Source organism: Psittacula echo (assembly GCF_963264785.1).
Source record: "Psittacula echo genome assembly, chromosome: 9".
NCBI classification, from domain to species: Eukaryota; Metazoa; Chordata; class Aves; order Psittaciformes; family Psittacidae; genus Psittacula; species Psittacula echo.
The window spans coordinates 17,105,082-17,126,348 of NC_137745.1; the positions used below are offsets into that span (position 1 = coordinate 17,105,082).

At 62.2% G+C, this 21,267-nt stretch overlaps 5 protein-coding genes across 5 annotated transcripts; 3 read left to right on the plus strand and 2 right to left on the minus strand.

Moving 5' to 3' along the window:
- Nucleotides 1–753: 753 nt before the first annotated feature.
- LOC308225146 (putative G-protein coupled receptor) lies at nt 754–1,983 on the plus strand (the record flags this gene model as incomplete). Its single annotated transcript, XM_080625666.1, has 1 exon — nt 754–1,983. The coding sequence occupies one exon, from the start codon at nt 754–756 to the stop codon at nt 1,981–1,983; it is 1,230 nt and encodes a 409-aa protein (XP_080481792.1).
- A 1,787-nt stretch (nt 1,984–3,770) lies between these two features.
- Nucleotides 3,771–7,647, minus strand: PCBP4 (poly(rC) binding protein 4; the record flags this gene model as incomplete). Its single annotated transcript, XM_080625895.1, has 12 exons — nt 3,771–4,086; nt 4,391–4,560; nt 4,995–5,047; nt 5,403–5,478; nt 5,635–5,679; nt 5,842–5,916; nt 6,175–6,303; nt 6,542–6,670; nt 6,755–6,871; nt 7,131–7,163; nt 7,242–7,265; nt 7,552–7,647. 12 exons carry the CDS (start codon nt 7,645–7,647, stop codon nt 3,771–3,773), a joined length of 1,263 nt encoding a protein of 420 aa, XP_080482021.1.
- Nucleotides 7,648–10,641: 2,994 nt separating this feature from the next.
- On the minus strand, nt 10,642–11,785 carry LOC308224952 (putative protein-lysine deacylase ABHD14B; the record flags this gene model as incomplete). The annotated part of the gene is made up of 3 exons (XM_080625349.1): nt 11,575–11,785; nt 11,159–11,400; nt 10,642–10,824 (listed from the first exon to the last, which is right to left on the minus strand). The coding sequence occupies exons 1-3, from the start codon at nt 11,780–11,782 to the stop codon at nt 10,642–10,644; spliced, it is 633 nt and encodes a 210-aa protein (XP_080481475.1). The 5' UTR covers nt 11,783–11,785.
- A 983-nt stretch (nt 11,786–12,768) lies between these two features.
- ABHD14A (abhydrolase domain containing 14A) lies at nt 12,769–14,287 on the plus strand (the record flags this gene model as incomplete). The annotated part of the gene is made up of 4 exons (XM_080625436.1): nt 12,769–13,016; nt 13,169–13,284; nt 13,600–13,835; nt 14,105–14,287. 4 exons carry the CDS (start codon nt 12,769–12,771, stop codon nt 14,285–14,287), a joined length of 783 nt encoding a protein of 260 aa, XP_080481562.1.
- A 391-nt stretch (nt 14,288–14,678) lies between these two features.
- LOC308225008 (aminoacylase-1-like) lies at nt 14,679–20,001 on the plus strand (the record flags this gene model as incomplete). Its single annotated transcript, XM_080625454.1, has 15 exons — nt 14,679–14,711; nt 15,779–15,911; nt 16,536–16,600; nt 17,164–17,268; nt 17,382–17,476; nt 17,702–17,778; nt 18,021–18,110; nt 18,353–18,409; nt 18,505–18,578; nt 18,680–18,729; nt 18,926–19,070; nt 19,151–19,219; nt 19,314–19,393; nt 19,669–19,729; nt 19,837–20,001. The coding sequence occupies exons 2-15, from the start codon at nt 15,803–15,805 to the stop codon at nt 19,999–20,001; spliced, it is 1,242 nt and encodes a 413-aa protein (XP_080481580.1). The 5' UTR covers nt 14,679–14,711; nt 15,779–15,802.
- Nucleotides 20,002–21,267: the final 1,266 nt, after the last annotated feature.

Consider the following 21,267-nt stretch of genomic DNA (forward strand, 5'->3'; position numbering starts at 1 on the left):
AGGACCAGGCCACGGGTGACTGTGCTGATGGAACACAGGGCTCGGGGACCCTGGTTCCCCCTTGCTGAGCCCCCACTGGCTGCTAAGAGCCAGCAGCTGCCTGTGGGACCGCCACAGTGCAGGCAGTGCCGGGAGTGACAGCTGGTGCCATCCGCAGCTGGCGGGATGCAGGCAAACAGTGTGAGGAGCGGGTGACAGTGTGGGAAGGGGAGTGTGGCCTCACACAGAGCCAGTGGCCCCATTCTGCTGTGAGAGCTGCACCCTGAGAGAGACCCCGGGAGAGGAGGAGACGTCACCCACCTCCGCAGGAACAGAGGTGAGCTGAGTCCTCTCCCTAGCCCCAGAGTGCACCTTGGAGGGAGCAAGGAGCAGGGATGGGGCAGGCAGGCTCATGCTGTCCCTCTTCGAGGGGTGCTGGTGCACTGGGGCAGAGGGATGGGGTAGCCTGGCACGGGTACATGCAGGTCCTGGCAGTGCCATCCGTGGCCAGGCTGGGACAGCTCAGATGCCAGCCCAGTGGTAAGCAGGGTGCCATGACCTTGCCAGGCACTTCTCCCTGCTTCAGCATCTTGGAGGGGTTCAGGTTTCTCTGTGGCTCTCACTCATTTTGACTCTCCTTTACACCCTACTCCTCCCCTCAACAGGTGAGGAGAAGACAGTGGCCATGGATGTGGTGGGGTTTCTCTCTAATGGATGCAAGAAATGAGCCCTTGCTGCCCAGGCACCAGAGCTGCTGGCTTAGCCCTCGGGGGGATGGCAAGCCAAACGGGGCTGAACACCACGGACAGCCTAAAGCTGTTCCCTGTCCCCGAGCAGTCCATTGCCCAAGAGGTGGTGGGCCTCCTCTGCATGGTCCTGCTCACACTCACCGCCCTGGTGACCAACACTGTGGTGATGGTTGTCATTCTCAAAACCCCGCTTCTCAGAAAGTTCATCTTTGTCGGCCACCTCTGCATGGTTGACCTCCTCTCTGCCATTTTCCTCATGCCTGTGGGAATCATCTCCAGCTCCTCCTGCTTCAGCAGGGTAATCTACAGCATTGCTGAGTGCCAGGGCTTGATATTCCTAAATGTCTGCTTCATCAGTGCCTCCATCCTCACCATTGCCGTCATCAGCGTGGAGCGGTACTACTACATCGTCCACCCCATGAGGTACGAGGTCAAGATGACCATCAGGCTGGCGGTGGCAGGAGTGATCATCATTTGGGTCAAGTCTGTTCTCATCACTGTCTTGGCACTGGTAGGCTGGCCTCAAGACAACGGGGCCACCAGTGCCAGCCACTGCACAGTTTACTGGAGCCCTGGGGCCCACAAGAAGGCTTTCCTGATCATCTTCAGCATTGCCTGCTTTGTTCTGCCCACCATCATCATCTTCGCTGTCTATAGCAGTATCTACCGTGTGGCCCGGATGGCATCCCAGCAGCACACACCTGTGCCAGCACAGGCAGTTGCACCAAGACACCGATCTGACTCCATTGCCAGCCTAGTGGCCATCATCATCACCAGGAACCTGCCGGTGCCCAGACTGGTGCCAGAGCGCTTTTTGGGAAGCAGCAAAGCCATCCTCACCTTGGTCCTCATTGTGGGACAGTTCTTGTGCTGCTGGCTGCCCTTTTTCGCTTTCCACCTGCACTCCTCTGTGGCCGCTGGCACAGAGGCTGGTGGGCATGGGGAGACGGTGGTCACCTGGATTGCCTACTCCTCCTTTGCCATCAATCCCTTCTTCTACGGATTGCTGAACCGCCAGATCCGGGAGGAGCTGGCCCGGCTGCGGCGGAGCTGCTTCAACCAGCCACTGGGCCAGGAAATCTGTCTTTCCATCTCGGAGGCTTCTGTCCAGGAAAACTTCTTGCAGTTCCTCCAGAGAGCAACTTGCACACTGGAGACCCATGCCAGCTGCATCAGCCCCAGCCCCAGGGACAGGCTGGACCAGACCGAGGTGAGCTTCCCCATCCCAGGTCAAGTTCCTGAAGAGAGCAGCTGAGAAGTGGGAGGCCCTGTCCCACTGTGCTGAGCAGGAGGATGGGCAGGGAACCTGCCAGGGACCCATGGAACTGCTTTGATCCAGCCCCTTGGATTTGGAGGGGTCCTTGTTCAGGTTTTGCCTCTTCTTTGAGCTTATGGTGGAAGATGGCTTCTCCATTCAGGAGAAGGAAGATCTGGGAAAGCCTCATCTCCCTTCCACAGGCTGGCACTGTCTCTGGCTCCACCAGCACATGCCAGTTGCATGGACCCTTCTCAAGACACAGGGTGCCAAGGGGCTCCTGTGCAGAGGCAGATGAGAGGGCACCTCCATCTCCATCACCCTGCTGGGACCACTTGTGGCCAGCGGGGAAGAGCAAATGTCCCTTGTACCCTACCCAGGAGCAATGGACCAGCTAACACCACTAACACCAGTAATCCCCACTGCGCGTGGACAGCTGTCATGGAGCTCTCCATCCCTGGCTGCTTAACCCAAAACTAACATCTGGGTGGAGGGGCTCCTGTCACTGATGGCACTTACCAGCGGGACAGTCCCGAACAGTGGGAACAGCCACCCTTGGGGCTGGCTCTGGCCATGTCTGCGTTTATCCTGCTGGTATGGCAGCATGTGATGCCTGTAACCATGCCCTCCATGGGGAATGCTGGCCAGCCAGGGCCAGTATGTTTATCGACACAGCTGCCCAGCTGAAGCCCAGCCAGTGGTGCCACGTGCCAGACAAACTGGGCTGCTGGCCAGTGGTGGACATGGTGGCACAGGGTGGTGGTGGCGCCATGTGGGGTACCCCTAGGCAACAGTAGTGGGAGAGGACCAGCTGCTTTCCCCTTCCAGTCTCATTGCTTCTGGGGACCCTCCCATGGGTTCCCCAGCACAAGAAAGAGGATTGGACACTGTTAAGGAATGCTGGAGGCATCGCTTCTAGCCCTACAAAGGGCCCAGGAATTGTGCTGGCTGGAGATGCCCCTGCCCCAGTAATAACTGGTGGGCTGGAAAAGAACTGCCCCATGGCCTCTCAAACTGCCCCATGGTGCTCCAGGAAGACCCCCAGAGAGGCTGGGGCTGAGGGCCAGGGGCACCCCTGGCCACAGGGATGCCCCTCCAGCCACCACCCATATCCGCAGGAACTGGTTCTGCCCCTTGTGTTGGGGGTGTCTCCACCCTGGGTGGGGGATGTTGTTATTTGTTTTCTTGTAAATTTTATCTTTTTATTAAACTGTTGAAAAGTTACAAAGGAGGAAAAAATATAGACTTATATATACAGCATTTCCAAGCCAGCAGGGACTGGCTCTTGGATGGGGATGCTGGGAGGCGATTGCCCCAGGGTGGCCCCCCCACCAGAGCCAGGGGAAGTGGGACCCCCAGAGAGGCCAGTCAACCCCTCATCCAATGTGACCCAGCATTTGGGTGCCAGCCAGAGGGTGGGCAGGAGCAGGACAGCAGGATGGGCAGGGTGAGGGGCAGGTGGTGGGGGTCCTACCCTGGCACAGGGCACTGAGAGAAGGGACCACAGGCCAGCAGGGACAGCTCCCCACCCCCAAGTACCAGGGCACGTGGTCCCCATGCAGGAAAACTGGGAAGGGGGACACAGCACTGCCGGGATGGGCAGCAGGCAGCAGAGCAGCCTTTTCCTCCGTGAGCATCTGCCAGGAAGACCCTTCCCCGGGGCAGGGGGCAAAGGGTCCACCCCGGGCATGGGGTGCCTGGCAGGGGCTGGGGACAGGGTGGGCATCAGGGGGTGTCCCTGGCACTGGGTGGCACCCCGGCCCCCCTCACCCACCTGCCGGCAGGGCTCAGTAGGGTGAGAACTTCTGCCGATCGGCTTTCTTGGTGCCACTGGCAGCCGAGATCTTGGTCGTGTAGGTGGCAGTGCCGCCGTTGGGACCCGCCACAGAGGACGGGGACAGCGCCAGGAAGGACATTGGCTTCAGGCCGATGAAGTTGGAGAGGGAGATGGTGTAGGGGGTGCCCAGCAGGGCTGGGTGGGCCGGGGCAACAGCGGGCAGCGCTGCACCAGAGCCTGGGGTGAGGGGCTGGTTGAAGCTCACGCCGAGGTCCATGGAGCCAGGGCCTGGCGGCACCTGGGAGGTAGATTTAGCCGTCTCTAAGCTGGAACCAAAGGTGGTGGTGAGGTGGCGAGGACCACAGTGACAGAGCAGGTCCCTCACCCCAACCTGCCCATCTTAGGGTGCAGGGACTGCATGCCCCATCCCTTCTGGCACAGGTTTTCAACCTGGCATCCTGCTGAGGAGGGCTAAAAAGCTGGTGCTCAAACCCTGTGGGGTCTAGGATCCTGCACCCAAAATCTCAGGACCTCAAAGCACTGCCCAGCTCATCCTTCCTGAGGATGCTGGGGGGGCAGTGTCCCCCCAGAGCTGCATTGGGGTGCTGGGGAAGTACACCTAGTACCTACCAGGTTGTTATGAGGTACTGAGCCAGGGTGATGCTGACAGGGGTCCCTGTGATGGTGATGTGCCGCTCGCTGGAGCCATCAGTTTGGTTCCCAATCTTGATGTGGGCACCTGACATCTGCCGGATCTCGCTGATCTTGCTGCCGTGCCGGCCAATGATGCAGCCGATGAGCTGGAGAGGCAGAGGCTGGGGTGAGCTGTGAGCAGCCGGAGGGGCCATGTCAACCAGGGAGCTCCCAGGGGCTCACTGGCCACTCTCTATGTCTGGGAGTACTGGGGAAACTGAGGCAGGCACCGGGAAGGCAGGGTGCTGCTTTCCTTGGGCAGACGCTGCTTTTTGTTCTCACTCAAGGCCCTCCCTGGCTGGCATCACTGGGCTGACACATCCAGGGCTATTCTTTGGTGTTGGCCAAGCCCTTTCCCCTTCCCATGTCTTAGTTTCCCTTCCAGCTGCTTCTGCCCCTGAAGCCTCTCCCGAGCTCTGACAGGCAAGGCAGAGCCTCCCCTCTGTGGGCCAGTGCTGGCCCCTGCAAAGTGGCTGTGGGTTGGGACACATGGATGGGGACAAGCTGTGGTCCCTGTCACCATTCCAGGACATACACGTACGTCATTGGGTACGAGGAACTCCTGGGAACTGCTCTGGGAGCTGGTATCCAGGCCTGGAGAAAGAGATAGGGATGTTAGTGGAGGATGGTGGGTCTCCAGCAGCTCTGTGCCCGCACCCCAGCCCCATGCTGGGACAGTCAATGTCCCTGGGGACAAACTTGAAGGATCCCTGGGGAGACACGTAACTTGGTGCTGGTGCTCCCCCACGGCAGGGTTGGGGGTCTCTGATGGGTGCAGGAACCCCAGGAAATCAAGGACAGGGTCATCCAGGGGGCAGGTAGCCATGCTGGGGGGCTGGGACCAGAGAGGGTGCAGGGGATGGGGACCCCTTCATCAGGGCTAGGTGGCTGGGTGGATCAGGAAGGGTACCTCACATCCCAGCCCTGGAGGGGCACAGGAGATGCTCACCTGGCACCATGGGGGGTGCGTGGCCCAGGGAAGCAAAGGGAAGTGAGTGCCCTGAGAGCTGCTGCAGCTTCGTCACCTGTGGGAAGTGAGAGGAAGAGGAAGGAGGTGTTATTCCCTGTCGACTCCTGGGGCTGGATCCTGGCACCCACCACCTCCCAGGACAGGCATCCCTGGCAGGCACAGACACAGTACCCATGGGATCAGGGATGTGCTGCCACAGGGACAGACTCACCTCTGCAGGAGAGACCCCATTGTACTGGCCCTGCATAGGGAAGCCCTGGGGGGATGGAAAGGGGCATCAGTAGGGGGCCAGGTGGTGCCCCTGCCTCAGGCCTTACCCCATGGCAAGGAGGCCACCCCAAACCCACTGGAGTTGCCCTGCTGGGCAGAAGCTGAGCTCCCTGGCCACCCTGTGCCGGGGGGGTCTGCAACCCCTTACCTGGTTGGCAGAGAGCAGGATGGTGCCCAAGGAGAGGCCAGGGTGGTAGGGGATGGTGGCCCCCTTTGGAGGCGACTGGAGAGAGAGGGAAGGAGGTGGAGGGGATAAGAGATGAGGCTGAATGTCTCCATTGCCCCACAGGTCCCCCTGAACCCCCTCTGCCACCCCCATGCCCCCAGCAAGCTGGGCACAGCCCCCAGCACCACTGAGGCAGAGTGCTCTATGGACTTCTGTGCAGAGGGATGCCAGTGCCTGGGTGCAGGTGGGCATGGGAAGCCCTGGTGAGGGGGGATCAGGCAGCATGTGCCCCTTTGGGCTGTGCTCAGTGGGTACCTCCAGGATGACAGCGCAGATCTGCCTCACGCACTGGATGATGGTGTCCGGCACCCCCGAGACGGTGACGGCCCGTTCAGTGGAGTTGGGCAGCAGGTCAGCAGCCACCTGCACCTGTGCCCCTGAGCTCTGAGGGGCAAAGGGAGATGCTGGGGTCCCTCAGCCGTTCCACCCCCAGGGCTCAGCACCTCACACCTCCCCTGTACCCTCATGGGCCCCCAGGGAGCTTTGCAGGGCCCACAGGGTGATGCTCCACTCCTGCATCACCTCCCACAGCCCCTGAGGGACCACGGCAGCCCCTGTTCCAAGGGCTCTGTGATCTCTGGGGGAAAAGGGGAGCCCACACCCAGAGCACCCCCAGCCTCACCTCCCGGATCTCCCGGATCTTGGCTCCTGCCTTGCCGATGAGTGAGCCGCACTGGCTGGCTGGGATGACCAGGCGCAGCGTCACCGGTGCTCTGCCTGCTGCTGCCCCATCACCCCCTGCTCCCAGGTCCTGCGAGGAAATGGGGATGCAGTGTTGGATCCCCAGGAGCCCACAGGCGTGGGGGTACCAGGTGGGATTGTGGGGTCTGCCTACCTCCTTCAGCTTGAAGGCTATCATGGAAACGGCACGGAAGACAGCGTCGGTGGAGCCGGTGATGGTGGTGATGCGCTCAGGGCAGGACCCCTCCGAGATGGTGATGCGTGCGCTGCTCTGGGGACAGTGTCACACCCCATCAGGGATGGCGTGGGCCCTGTGCTTCATGTCCCCCCACCCAAGGAAGGGTTCACCATGGGAGGGCTCAATGCCTGTGGACCTGGGCTTTCCCCTTCCCACCTGCAGCCCTCCTGGGAATGAAGCTGTGTTTCCCCTGGGTCCATCCAGGACTGGGGGGCAGGGTTGGGCTAGTGGGAGCCATCAGGTGCGGGCAGGACAGGCATCAGGACCTGGCAGCCCCCCAGCATGCCCTTACCTGCTCTCGTATCCTCTTAACAGTCTCTCCTTTCTGCAGGGAGAGGAATAGGGCAGGTGGTCAGGTTCAGGGAAGCCCAGGGCTGGTGGTGCCCTGGACCCCAAATCTTACCTTGCCAATGATGCTGCCGATCTCCTGCAAAGGCAGAAACAAGGGTGGCCCCATCAGCAGGCAGCTCCCTGCCTGTCGCATCCCTCCTCTGCCCATAAGGAAACAGGCAGGCCCTGCCCCATGGCCACTGGCAGCCTGGTGACACTGGGCCATGGGAACGTCCCCTCCCCAGCTTAGGATGCAGGAAGAAACCCTTCTGGGAATGCAGGGGAAGAAACCAGGGTCTGGTGAGGAGCTGGTGCTCCAGCACGGTCCCCCACCCTGGGCACTGCTGACCCCCCCGAGCAGAGCCAAGCTTCCCCGCTGTTACCTTGCCATGCATGAGCATGCGGAGGGTCAGGGTGATGCTGAGCTCCGTCTCCTCGTGGCTGCTGCCCAGGCTGCTGGCTCCATCCTGCGATGCCATGGCAGGAGGGCGAGCTGAGCCTGCGGGATATGGCGGTTCCAGAAAGGGGGAGGCCCCAGCTACCTCTCCCCTAAATCTGCAGCCTGAAAAGCACCCAAGGCTGGGAAGCAGCGAAACTGAGGCAGGGCAGTGCTGTGACTTCCTCTGGCAGGGGAGGCTTGCACGGCCCCATAGTACCCCATTGGCACCCTGCACACCTTCCAGGAGCTCCCCAAAACGGACTCACTGCTGTGTGTCTGCCTGAGCCTGCGGGCAGCTGTCTTCAACCTGACCCACACTGGGCCTGGGCTGGAGCTGGCACTGCACCTGCATGAAGCCAGGAGCTGGACGGATAATGGGAGGGAAGGGGGATGCTGTGGGATGGGGTTTGATTTGCAGATGCTTGCTGGGGTGGTGCCACACAGGGCAGGGGGAGCAGAGGCGGCCTGGGTCATCTCACCGGCCATGCGAGCCTTCCTCTTCCTCCTCCTCCCTTCTCCTGTCCATGCACAAAGCCCCAGGGGAAACTGAGGCAACCTCCCCGATGGGGATCCTGAACCCAGTGCCCGGACGGAGTGATGCCAACACACAATGCCGCTGCACCCTGTCCCCCTCCCGAGCACCCCAGGGCCACCCCTCGGCCCCTGTGCGCTGTGCCCGAGGGTGGCTGCGGCCCCGGGTGCCGGCGTCGAGGACAATCGCCGTGTGTCCGGGTAGGGGTGGGCGGCTGCGGCACCGCTGGCTCCCGGAGGGCCGGGCAATGCCAAGCAGCTCGGAAACAAAGCGCCCGAGTTGGGGCTGGGGCCGTGTCTGCGGGCACGGCGGGGGGGTGGAGGGGCGGTTATTTTAGGTGCTGGCAGGACACTCGCGGCTGCTACGGCACATCTCCTGCATGAGGGTGAGGGGGGCGGGGGACAGGTTGGGCGCTCCGCACCCCCGAAGTGCCACGGTTTGCACCCCCTGGGGTGGTTTGGATGCTGCATCTTCATCCCCCTGTTACCAGTAGCTGGGGAATGGCTGGGGAAGGGGAATATTGCTGTTCCCGATGGAGGGGAGGCTGAGATAGGGTGTGTTGGGGGGTGCACCCCCCTGTAATGCGCCTCCCCGCAGCCTTGCGTGGTGCCGGCAGGGGCGGGCAGCCTCTGGGGTCCCCCAAACCCCCGGAATGAACGGCAGCGGGGACAAAAGATCCCGCCGGAAAGAGAAGGATGAGGCTGGCAGTGGGGCAGGGGGGAGGCAGCAGGGCCATGGGTGCCTCCCACCGCCATAGGCAATGTGGGGGCTCCGCGGGCAGGGGGGTGCTGTCCCCCAGGTGAGCCACGCCAGGGATGCCAAAGACCGCGGTGATGGGCGCAGGCCACCTGCCCCTGCTGGCGTCGGGACAGCCACAGGCTGGGCACCGCCCGTCCTTTGGGGCACCTTCTGGTGGCAAAGGGAGGTGAGATGTGGGAGGACACATAGGAGGAAGACCCCAGCCCGTCCCAGGGGGATCCTCTCTCCGCTCGCCCCCCCGGCCGCCCCGAGTCCCCGGGCCTGGCGGGTGGGTACCTTTCCGTGCTCCTCGTCCCTTCGCCGCCGGCCACCCCGCTCAGTGCCACATTGTCCCCGGCGGCGCCCAGTGGCACCCGGGGCAGGAACAATGAGCCGCTTGACAGGCCAGGGCCGGGCTGGCAGCCCCGGCCCCCACCCCGGTCCACGCCGGGGCCCCCCTCGCTCTTCCCCTCTCCCACATCCCTCCCTCCGGGATCCTATTACAGCGGATAAGAGGCACTAAAAGGAACAATGCACCCTGGGTAAGGCCATCTGCCACCGCTGGGGACATTCCTGCCCCCAACGGCCCCCCCCCTTGGCTCACACATCACCTCTCTTTGTAATTGCGTGTTTTTTTTTCCTGGAAGCCGATCAGCTGGCAGGGATCGAGGGCTCAAGGACACCGGAGCAGGCAGGGACAGGGCAGCTGGCACCCCGGAGCCCTCCAGCACTGGGGGCTGTGCTTGGAAGGCTAGAGGCACCCCTGTATGGGAGGCTGGGCTCCCACAGGGAGCCGGGGGGGGGTGGGGGTAAGGGATGCTCCAGACAGAGCTCCTCCTTGGACCATCTCCTGCACCCTGGCACTGCCCTGTGCCCCCTCCCTGGCATCCTGCGCCCACAGACAAGTACTCCCCCCGCCCTGTTATCTCCCCTACTAAATCCTCCTGGGCCCTGGCGTAAGCAGCTAAAGCCCAGGCAGGCTTGGAGAAGGAGGGGCAAGGGGGGGCACCCCACTGCCGGCTCCATCTGTGTCCCCAGTGCAGCAGCAGCGAAGCGGGGGGAAGGCAGGCGGTGGGCAGGGGGCTTGTCCCCCTGTCTGTCCAGCTAGATGTCTGTCAGGCCTCCCCACCCACCCCTTCATCTGTTCATGGCAGCCACTTACGCCATAAATCGCCCCCCGCCTCCCTGGGGCGCTGGGCAGGAGCCTGTGGGGCTGGCAGCTCCCTTTTAAGCTCCCGTGGATTACACCAGGAGGGATGGGAGGAGAAAGGAGGATGAAGAGGAGGCTGGCAGGCTGGGGACATGGGTGCCACCACCCTGGGGGACATACCTGTTCCTGAACACAGCCCCAGGGCTCCCCAGCACCTTCTGAGGCTCCCAGGGGTCCTGCCAGAAGTGATGGGTGGGCTCCAGCAGCCTCACAGCCAGCACTTACCCACCGGGAAACGCTCCCCAAACATCCTGTCCCTCTGTGGCCACACCTCCCCTGTTGTCACCCCTCAAATGTGCATGGGAGTGTGGCTGTGGAAGAGGTGGGGATCAGGGAAGGAGGCAGGGAAAGTGGAAAGAAGCAGGAGGAAGGTGGCAGGAAAGTGGTGGCAGAGCTCAGGGCTTTATTTGGTCCCAAGGGAGGTGGCGGCATGGCGTGGATCCAGCATGGTGCGGCAGGGCTGGGTTGGCACATGGGTGTGTGCACAAGTGGAGGGGTGGGAGGACTGGTCACATCCCCCTGCCTCATGGATCCCTCCATAAAGCCCATCCTGCTCACTCCAGCTGCTGCAGGAAGGCCAGGAGCCCATGATGCCACTCAGCAGGCTTGTCCAGGTAGCAGGGGTGCCCGGCGCCCTGCAGCATCAGCACCTGGTGCTTGGGGAGGTGCTGCAGGTTGTTCAGGCTGGTCTGCCCCAGCTCCACGTCCTGGTCCCCATAAACGATCAGTGTAGGGGTCTGCAGAAGGGGAACACACCCTGAGCTTGCCAACTGCACCCAAGCACCTGCTCCTCCTGGCCAGTGACATCCTGGTGCAGGAAATGGAGGGGAGACACTTGCCTTCTCCCCCACCCACCATGACAAGGAGAAACTAAGGCTTAGACTCCTGGGTCTCATAATGCCCCTTCTTTCCCTTCTGGCTACCCGTGGTCACACTCCTTCATCAGCATGTTCCCCGTTTCCAGTGGCAGAGGCCAGTTTGGTCTTTCTCCTGTCTATTCTGGTTGCAAGGTCTCTTTCCCATCACTCCCTCCCAGTCCCTAGCCTCCCTCAATGTCCTTCCAGGCCATACTTTGATCTGGGCGTATTGCTCCGCAGTGAATTTCTCGGTGCAGATGGGTGCCACAGGCACATATGCCTTGAGCAGGTGGTTGTGCTGGAAGAGGAAGGGCAGGGAGTACATGCCACTGAGCGATGGGCTGATCACCACGGCTGGACCAAGACACAGAGCCTCCGAAACAGCTCTCAGGAAACCCCCGGGCGCCGGCTGGCCCGCGGGTGCTGGAGCTACAGCATTCTTGGAGCGGCCCAGCCCTGAGCCATGGGAGACAGAAGTTGCTCTGTCACTGTTCCAGCCGCCTAGTGACCAGGAGAAGCCAGCACAGCGGGATGCCGGGGTTGCCATCCTTGCACCGCAAACCCGAGCAGCTCTATCTGCTCCCCCTGGCTCCCACCTCGCTCCAGCCTGTGCTCACCACTGCGCCTTACCCGGCAGGTCGATAGCCACAGCTCGGTAGCCGTTTTCGGCTAGCGTGGCAAGCGTCCGCAGCTGAAGCCAGGTGTCGGAGGAGAAGCGAATGCCGTGCAGCAGCAGCACGGGCAGCTTCGGTGCCTGCTGGGCCGGCTCAGCTTGGCGGTAGAAGAGGGTTTGGCCTTCCACTGCGATGGTGCTCTCGGTGAGCCGCGGGGCTGCCATGCCTGGGGTCGGGAAGGCTGCTGGGGGGGTTGAGGAGTGAAAAACCACAGACGCATGCCTAGCAGGAGGAGTGACAGGCCTTGTCCCGGTGTCGAGGACAGCGGTTGTGGGAAGGCAGGGGCTGGGGCGCTGGCACTGGGACCGGGGACTTACCCTCTTTCTGGGGTCCGGCACCGGGGTGCGTGCGTGGGGCCGCTCGCTCACGGGCCCGGCCCCCGCCCCTGCCTCAGTTTCCCCGCCCAGGGCTTGGCCGGCGGCCCTTACCTGCTCCTCCACCCCCAGTGCCGGCCGCTGCTCGCCTCCCGCTCCCCGCAGCGCTCCGTGGCTGCGGGTGCCGCGCCCCGGGTCCAAAGGGCGGTGGAGCGGAGCGGGGGGGAGCAGCGGCCCCACTCCACCGAGCCCCACCGAGCTCGGGTCGAGCCGAGCCGAGCCGAGCCGAGCCGGAGCCGAAGTATGTCGAGCCCTAGCCAAGCCCTGGCCGAGTCGAGCCGAGTGTAGCCGAGAGCCTCACCCGAGCTCTGCCGAGCTTTGCCGAGCCCTAGCCAAGCCAGCCGAACTCTGCCGAGCACCACCGAGCCCTTGCCGAACCGACTCGAGCCCTGCCCGAGCACCGCCGAGCCCCGTCAAGCCGGGGCTCCTCTCCTGGCACCAGCCGTTCTTCCCCGAGCCCCGGCACCGTGCGGCGGGCACGGCCCCGGCTGACAGCTGCTGCGGCCTCCCGCTAGGCGGAGCCTGGGGCAGCGGGCGCGGCGCCGTGAGGGCCGGACCGGGGGAGCCGCATGTCCCGGCTGGAGCTGAGGGGCGGCAGGGACGGCGGCCGGGGCCAGCGGCGGCTCGGGAGGCCGGGGCCGAGCGGGGCTGCCAGCCCCTGACAAGGGAGGCGCAGGCCGGCCCGGAGCTGAGGAGAGCACTGCGGGTTGGGGCCTATCCCCCGTAGCAGTGGGGTTTGGGACTCCAGGTCCCTGGCTGCCGTTTTTCTTCTCCGGATGCCGCTCACCCGCAGCCGCCTGGGGCTTCTGCTCCTCGGGGTGCTCTTCACCTTCCTCCTCTACCTCCTGCTCCCGGCTGCCCATCACGAGCAGCGCTCGGCTGGTACCCGGCCTGACAAGGCGACGCGGAATTGGCCGGTGGCCAGCGCCATCGCACGAACGGGAATGGCTGCGGGAGAGCCCCCTGTCTTCTACAGGGAGGTTTCTGCAGGGCCCCAGGGCAGCGGCGCTGCCGGCCCCGGGAGGTGGGTCAGCCCGTCGGCTCCCGTGCCACTGCTGGAGGAAGGTGGGGGGTGACAGGCCCTGGGATCAGTCTACATGAGCCTTCCTGGCTGCTGGACGTCTGCAGGCATGGCATCTTCCCTGAACCCCTTCCCGCCTGTCTTCCCCACTGCAGGCCGGATGTCCTGCTCCTGCATGGCCAGGCATTCACCTCCAAGACGTGGGAAGCCTTGGGCACACTGGCGCTGCTCGCTGGAGAAGGCTACCGTGCAGTCGCAATAGATCTGCCTGGTAGGACCATGGCACTGCACATAAGTTGATCCCTCTGGACAGCTCCAGTCCCTCACCTTAGCCACTGCTGGGCTCTGAACCTCTTCATGCTAGTGGTGGTCCCTGAGGCAGTGTGCTGGGGCATTGGCCTCTGTGGCCACCTTTGGCTGGGGTTGGCTCAGGCTGGCTGGAATGTGGCTGTGGCTGTAGAACCACTGTAGCTTGATCGGGTGCCCATTTTTTGCCAGGCCAGCTGAGCCTTGGGGGAAGAGACCATTGCAGGCTGCACAATCCACCCTGCCCTGTGCCCACTCCATGCTCTCTGCCCCATGCCAGGCTATGGGGATTCACCTCCAGCGGAGATGGTGGCTACAGTGCAGGGCCGGGTGGCTTTCCTGGACCATGTCCTCCGGGAGCTGGGCATGCAGAGGCCTGTTCTCATCAGCCCCTCCATGAGTGGCCGCTTTGCCCTCCCCTTCCTCCTGGCACATGGGGACCAGCTGGCTGGCTTCGTGTCCATTGCGCCCGTGGGCACCAAGGACTACACTGCTGAGCAGTACCGGCAGGTCCAGGTGAGGTGGGTTATTGAGCTGCTGGGGGGTCCCTGTATGCTGGCAAGCCTTGTGGACCAGCTGGCTGGAGGGTGGCATGGAGGGTGGCCCTGTTTTGGGGTGAGTGAGGGGGACCTGTGCCCATCCAGCTCATGGGGGAGCTAGCTACTGCAGCCTTGGCTTTGTAGCCCCATATGGTGACAAGATGGAGGTGGGCACAGCCCAGGGGAAGCATGGTGGCCAGTTCCCCCTCTCACAACCTCTCTGGTTTTCTCACTCCCCTTACCAAGACACCCACCCTGATCCTGTATGGTGACCGTGACACAAGGCTGGGTTCCCAGGCCCTGCAGAGCCTGCGGCACCTCCCTGGGCACCGTGTGGCTGTGGTGCCTGATGCTGGCCATGCATGCTACCTGGACAAGCCGGAGGATTTCCACCGGGCCCTGCTGGGCTTCCTGCGCCAGATGAAGTAAGCACTGCCTCATTCCCTGTCAAGCGGAGGACTGGGACACACAGGGGGGTCTGTTCTCTTTTGGGGTGTCCCCAGGGTGGCAGGGGACAACGACTGAGAGTTTCTTTTGCTGGCAGGACAGGGTGTCGTCTGTCAGGAGGCCAATAAACTGATGCTGCTCTGGTTTCTGCGTGTGTCTCCAAGCGCCGCGGGGCTCCAGCCCCATCTCTCTTCCTGCAGTGTGGGACAGCACGGTGCACTGCCGTTCCCCTGCCTGCCCCCTGCCTTCAGTCCATTCGCTGGCCCCGCTCCTCCTCTGCCCGCCTCCTTCCCGCCTCCTGCCAGCTGCCGGTCGCGGGGCGGAGCGGAGCGGGACCGAGCGGGCGGAGCGCCGCCAGGCCGGGCCGAGCCGGGCTGGCGCCAGCAGCAGCAGCAACAGCGCGGAGGTAGGGCCGGGACGGGCGGGTGTCCGGGGGGCAGGGTCGAGCCAGCAGCGCCCGGCAGCCCACGGGGTCTGACCCCGTGCCTTCGTTTCTCCCTGAACACGCGCCACTTGCCGCGGTACCCCACACCCTCACGTACCTCCGTGCACCCTTAACGACGGTATCCCGCACCCTTCCTGCACCTCCTTATCACGGTACTCTGCACCCTCCTGGATCCCTTCACCACGGTACTGTGCACCCCCCCCGTACACCCTCGTACCCCTAATCATGGTATCTTGCATCCCCTGCACCCCCAGCCACGGTATCCAGCACCCCTCTGCTCTCTTGCTTGTGCTACTCCTGCACCCCAATAATGCAACTGCTACATCCCAACCCATGCAGCCCTTGAACTCCTAACCATGGTACCTTGCACACCCCTGTACCCCTAAAGGTGGTGTGCTGCCCCCCCCTTCCTATTCTCCACCCCCTTAACCACAGCCCGCTGCACCCCTACCCATGGTACCCCACACTCCCATAACTCTAACCATGGTGTCCCTGCGTCTCTTTGCACTCTAACAATGATCCCCTGCACCCCTACTCCCGTACTCCCCCAGTGTTCCCCTTCACCCCTCATTGCCTCTAAGCACCCCACATCCTCCTGCTCCTCCAGCTGCCCAGCACCCCTCAAACACCCAATAGCCTGTCACTCTCGTGTACTCCTGTAGCCCACAGCCCCTCTGTCCTCTGTAAGCACCTGATCCCCCTTCACCACCCCATTTCCCTGCATCTCCAGCATCTTTCCTTGCACCTCTCCTGCACTCCCTAAGCATACAGTGTCCCTCTTTCCTTGACTGCACCTGCCCTGGCACTGTGTTTGAGGGAGGAACATGTGCTTTGGGGGGAGAATGAAAGGACACATTGGGGGCATCATGCCTCCATACCCAAGTAGGGGGGGATTTCTCCCATGGAGGTGGTGTCCCAGGACTTGTACCGGGAAGACCTTTGTCCTGTCTCACTTCGGTTTCTGTGAGCTTGCTGCGGACTTTGGAGGGGCCGGTGGGTGATTAACCATCTTGTGGCTCTTCCCCCAGAGCTTTGCAGCCTTTGTCCCTGCCATGGCACCCGGAAAGCCTGGGAAGAGCGCAGGGGCCTCAGAGGACCCCTCGGTTACGCTTTTCCGGGAGTACCTGAGGATCGACACTGTGCACCCCAAACCTGACTATGGTAAGGATGGGGGGGGGGCAGGATAGGGAGCTGTGTTGGGACCTGGCAATGTGACTTTATGTCTCTGGTCTTTGGACCCAGGTGCCTAAATCCTGTGCCAGGGCTGTTTTGATTGTGGTATTAAGGAGCAAATGCTTTTGCACCTTTTCTCTGCTGGTGGCTTTGGTTAGGGCAGGGTTGCCTTGAGTTCTCCCAGAGCTGCTGTTCAACTCCTCCAGCCCCATGCCCCAGGGTCCCCCTTTTCCGTGCTGCCCTGGTTGTGGGCAGCAACCTCCTCCTGATGTCTTTCTGTTAACATTTCTATCCTTCCATGTACTAAGGTACGTCAAGAATATTTTATTGGTGAGGAGCTCCCAAACTCCTATGGAAGATCATCCCCCTGACTCGCCCCCTTCCATTTTTATTTTTTCATGTTCCCCCAATCCTCACCCAAAGGGATGATGATGGGACACTCCTGTCCCTACTCCTGGTCACCTTTTGTGCCCAGGACCTCCATCACCTGCCCTCTCTGGTCACCTTTTTCCTTGGCCTTGGAACCCCAGGGAGGCCTTAGGTCCCCGGGGGGGTGTAGTGAGAGGGGAGGGAAATCCCAGTGTAATTCCAGGCATCCCCACTCCTCCCTAGATGCTGCTGTCCGGTTTCTGGAGCACGTCGGCACTGACTTGGGCTTGGCCTGCCAGAAAGTGGAGGTGAGAGAAGGAGCTGCCCCTAGTCTGTCCACCTGTCTGTTCATACCTCTGTCCATCCATCCATCTTTGCCCAGAATCTTAGTGACCGGGCTGTTCCTGCATGCTGCCTGGAGCTGAGCAGGAGCGAATCACCTCTGCCTGTAATCCTGAACTGACCTGAGCCCTTCCTTAAGCCCGTATTTGTCTGGTGCCTGCTGATCTCTGCAGCTGCCTGTGCTATCATTAGCCAGGGCCCTGGCAGGGTCATGTTGGCTGCAGTGTACTTCTTGCTGGGCACTAACTGACCCAGGGAGCTCCTTGGCTCTGGGGGAAGACTCTGGTTTGTCTCCTTTCCTGCATCTGAATGGCAGCCAGGTCTCGTGCCTGCTGCTGGGCTCTGGCTGGCTGAGGGGGGTGGCGTGGGGTGTGCAGGCATGCCTGCACCTGCTGCCTGCCCTATCCCAGCAGAGAAAGGGGTGACCTGCCAGGTGGCATCAAGAAACACTTCTCAGGATGATGCTTTTCAGCTCCAGCCCCTCTGTCCCCAGCCTGGACCCCAGTGACATCCTGTGCTCACCCCACAGGTGTGCCAGGGCCGTGTGGTGCTGGTCCTGACCTGGCAGGGCACGAACCCCCACCTGCGCTCCATCCTCCTCAACTCACACACCGACGTTGTGCCTGTCTTCGAGGTGCTGGAACAAGGGGAGGCGTGGGATGGGCATGGTGGGAGGGATGGGGTGTAGGAGAACGGGAGCTGTGTCCCACTGTGTCCCTCTGCCATCATGGCTGCTCTTCCCTGCAGGAACACTGGACCTACCCACCATTTGAGGCTGTTAAGGATTCTCAAGGCAACATCTATGCCCGCGGTGCCCAGGACATGAAGTGTGTCTCCATCCAGTGAGTGGAGGGCTCTGTGCCCACCGGGTGGGCATCGTGGTGGGGGTGCCTCTGATAGGTGCAGGACAGGATGCCACCATCCCCAAGGTCCCCCAGAGACTGAGGACCGTCCCCAGTGGTCCTCAGTAGGGGCTGAGAGTGCCACTGCTTTATCCTCCCTGGGGTTGCTCTGAGCACACCAGCCCCTCTCTTGAATGATGACCTGGCACCACCTTCACCCTGCAGGTACCTTGAGGCCATCCGGAGGTTAAAGGCAGAGGGAAAGTGTTTTGCCCGCACCATCCACCTCACCTTTGTGCCTGGTGAGTTTCCAGGGTGTCCCCTCTTAGGGGGATAGAAAGGTCTGGCAGCTCGGTGATGCTCTGGAGTTCCCTGCCAGCCTCTACAGATTTTGAGCTCCCTTAGCTCAGGGCTGGAGGAGTTTCCATGTCCAAGGGCATCGGGTGCACTGGTGGCACCCAGGCTGATGTGGAAGGAGGACTGGGGGGGGGGTGGGCCAGGGAACACCCTGGTTCTTTCCTCCATACCAGGCTCTTCCCTGCAGATGAGGAGGTGGGTGGACACAAGGGCATGGAGATGTTTGTGCAGCGCCCAGAGTTCAAAGCACTCAACGTGGGCTTCGCCCTGGATGAAGGTGAGTGGTGGTAGGGCTGGCACAGGGATGTGTCTCCTCTTGGCACACACCTCTCTGCCTATTGGCATCAACCCCTGGGCACTGACACCTGGCACAGCTTCCAGGGACCCACTTGGGGTCTTCCCCAGCAGTAACGCAAACGGTGCCAGCCTGGAGGGGAAATGCTGCCAGGGCAAACAGAGCAGAGGGGGCTATATCACAGCACTTCTGCCCCACTGATCCCCTGTCTGTGCCCACCACAGGCCTGGCCAGCCCCTCTGACACCTTCAGTGTCTTCTATGGTGAGAAGAGCCCATGGTGTGAGTAACTACATGTTCACTGCCCCATCCTGGATGCTGAGACACTGGTGCCACCCGGGCTTTCTGCTCAATGCCTTCTCTCCAAACTGCCGCAGGGATAAAGGTGAAGTGCACGGGCAGCCCCGGGCATGGATCCCGCTTCATCAGCAACACAGCGGCTGAGAAGTTGGTAAGAGAGGGGGTACAGCCTGTGCACTCCCCTGCCTGCCCTAGGGCTGCCAGGCACCTTGCCGTGGGGCAAGTCCTCACCTGTTGCCCTTCCCTCCCCAGCACAAAGTCATCAGCTCCTTCCTGGCCTTCAGGGAGAGTGAGAAGCAGAGGTAGGAGACAGGCAGTGGGATGGCTGTGGTTTTAGTTTGGTCCATGGAGAGGGTCCTTGGGTTTCCCAAGCCAGGCTCTGATCTGGCACGACTGCGCTGTGCCTCAGTTTCCCCGTTTGGAGCTGGCAGTGGGGTGGGGGAGTGCTTCTCTTCCTCCTTAGGTTGCGGAGGGTGACTCTCCCTTGTGTCCCTCGAGGCTCAAGTCCGACTCAAGCCTGACCCTAGGGGACGTCACCTCACTCAACCTGACCATGCTGGAGGGGGGTGTCTCCTTCAATGTGGTGCCCTCTGAGATGGCGGCCGGCTTTGACATCCGCATCCCACCCACCGTGGACCTGAAGGTGGGCACTGTGCCGGTCCCACTGTCTGGGAGCGGGTTGGGGGTACCCTGCTCACACCCCTCCTCTGGTGTCTGCCTCAGGCCTTTGAGGAGCAGGTAGCTGCATGGTGCCGGGATGCTGGGGATGGTGTCACCTATGAGTTTCTCCAGGTGAGGGGGTTTCAGCTACCTGGGTACATCGTGCCCATCCCTTCCCTGCCACGTGCCCACCCTCTGCCCATCACCTACTCTGTCCCTCCTTCAGAAATGCATGGACCAACACATCACCTCCACTGAGGAATCAAACCCGTGGTGGAAAGCCTTCAGTGGGGTCTGCAGGGACATGTGAGTAGTGTCCCCAGGAGGGACAGGACCCTGATAGGGACATCCTCTGGTGGGAGTCAGGTGGTCCACAAGGGTCTCTGGGGTCATGGCAGCGATTGGGAGGGTGTGCTCTGTGCTGTGCCAAGGCATCTCCCTGTGCCCCCCTGAAAGGGATGGGACTGAGTGTACTGAAGGGTATGACCTTCCTGGCGTGGTATCTTTGCCCATGGGGTGGCAGGGGGACAGGAGACCTGGCTGCCCCTGTGCTCATGCTGACACAGGACCTTGCTTGCCAGGAAGCTGCAGCTCAAGCTTGAGATCTTCCCAGCTGCCACCGACAGCCGCTACATCCGAGCGGTGAGTGTGATGCCAGCCCAGCCATGGGCTCCACACCACGGTGAGACCTGCAGCTCCAGGTGGGAGCCCAGCATAGCCGCAGCCTCACCATGTACCCTCGTCCCCAGGCAGGACACCCCGCTATCGGCTTCTCGCCCATGAACCGCACCCCAGTGCTGCTCCATGACCACAACGAGTTCCTCAACGAGCAGGTCTTCCTGCGGGGCATTGAGATCTACACCCGCCTCCTGCCCGCCCTGGCATCGGTGACCCCACTGCCCTCCGAGGGCTGAGCGCCCTGGCAAGGGGTGGGACAGGGGGTGCCAGCAGTGGGAAACAAGGCTTTAAAAGGGGGCAGGGTGTGGGCACAGCAGATGCCTGCCAGCATGCCAGTGACACAGATGGCATCATGCCACATGGCTGTGCTCAGTGCTGGCCCAGTGGTGATGCCTGTGCCGAGTATCCTGGCTGTGTCCTCGAAATCCGGGTCCCAGACACCCTTCCTAGGGGTTGTGCTCCTCTTGCCCAGGTGCCATTAGAACCTTCTGCCCAGTGCCTCCTGCCTTTCCTGGTCTCAGTGATGCCATCTTGTCCCTGTGCCACCTCTGGCTGCGCTGGCTCTGGGGTAAGAGGCTGGCTAGTGCCTGGCTCTGCCTGCCCGTGCCTTGTCCTGCTCCCTGCCCGCTTGCCAGGGGAGCTGGGGCCAGTGCTGCGCATCAAGTCAATAAATCTTGGTAAGCACAGCCGGGGCAGAGGTCTGTCTGTCTGTCCGTGGCATTGCCTGTGGGGTCTCAGGGAGCCCAGGCACAGCGGATTTCCAGTGGGGTCTGCTGAGTGCTCCCTGCTCCCCTGGGGTCGCTGGGCTGTGGGACAGGGTTGCAGGCAGGATCCTGCCTGGGCAGGCTGTGGGGCTGCCTCAGGGTACTGGGGAATGCAGGAGCGGCTTGTGGTGCTGGGTTTATCCTGCTCCTTCCCTTCCATTAGCTCCTGCTGCTGTGCTGCTCCCCCAGACCCTCAGGCCTGGGCAGGCAGTGTGCAGGTACGGGCAGGAAGCCTGTGCTTATCTGCCAGAACTGCTGTAAGCTGCATCTCCTCCTTGCTCTTTCCCAGCTCCACACGGCTCCCAGCACCCAGAGGTGCTGGATCTGTCCTGGAGCCACGCTGCTCCCCAGGAAAACTAGGGCAATGGCCAGCCCAGAGCTTGCTGAGCTGATTTGAGGTGGTTTTACTCTGGGTTGCAATTATTCCATTACAAAAATGGGAGTGTTGTGTGTGCCATAGGGTGCTGTGGGGTCCTGCTTGCTGGCTGGATCCCCATTCAGGGTGCAGATGAGCACCCTTGCAGGCAGACAGCAGTGCATCCTTGCTGCCCTGTCCCTTGCTCTGTGAGTGCACCAAAACTGCATGTGGTGCCCCATGCCCCCCGCAATCCTGTGCAGCCCCCTTCCCAACCAGCCTGGTGTCTCCAGCTTGCCTGGCCTCTGAGATGGGATCCGAGAGCCCTGCTAATGTTTGGAGGTCACCCCATGCTGAGCATCCTTCTAGGGGGACAAGCCTGT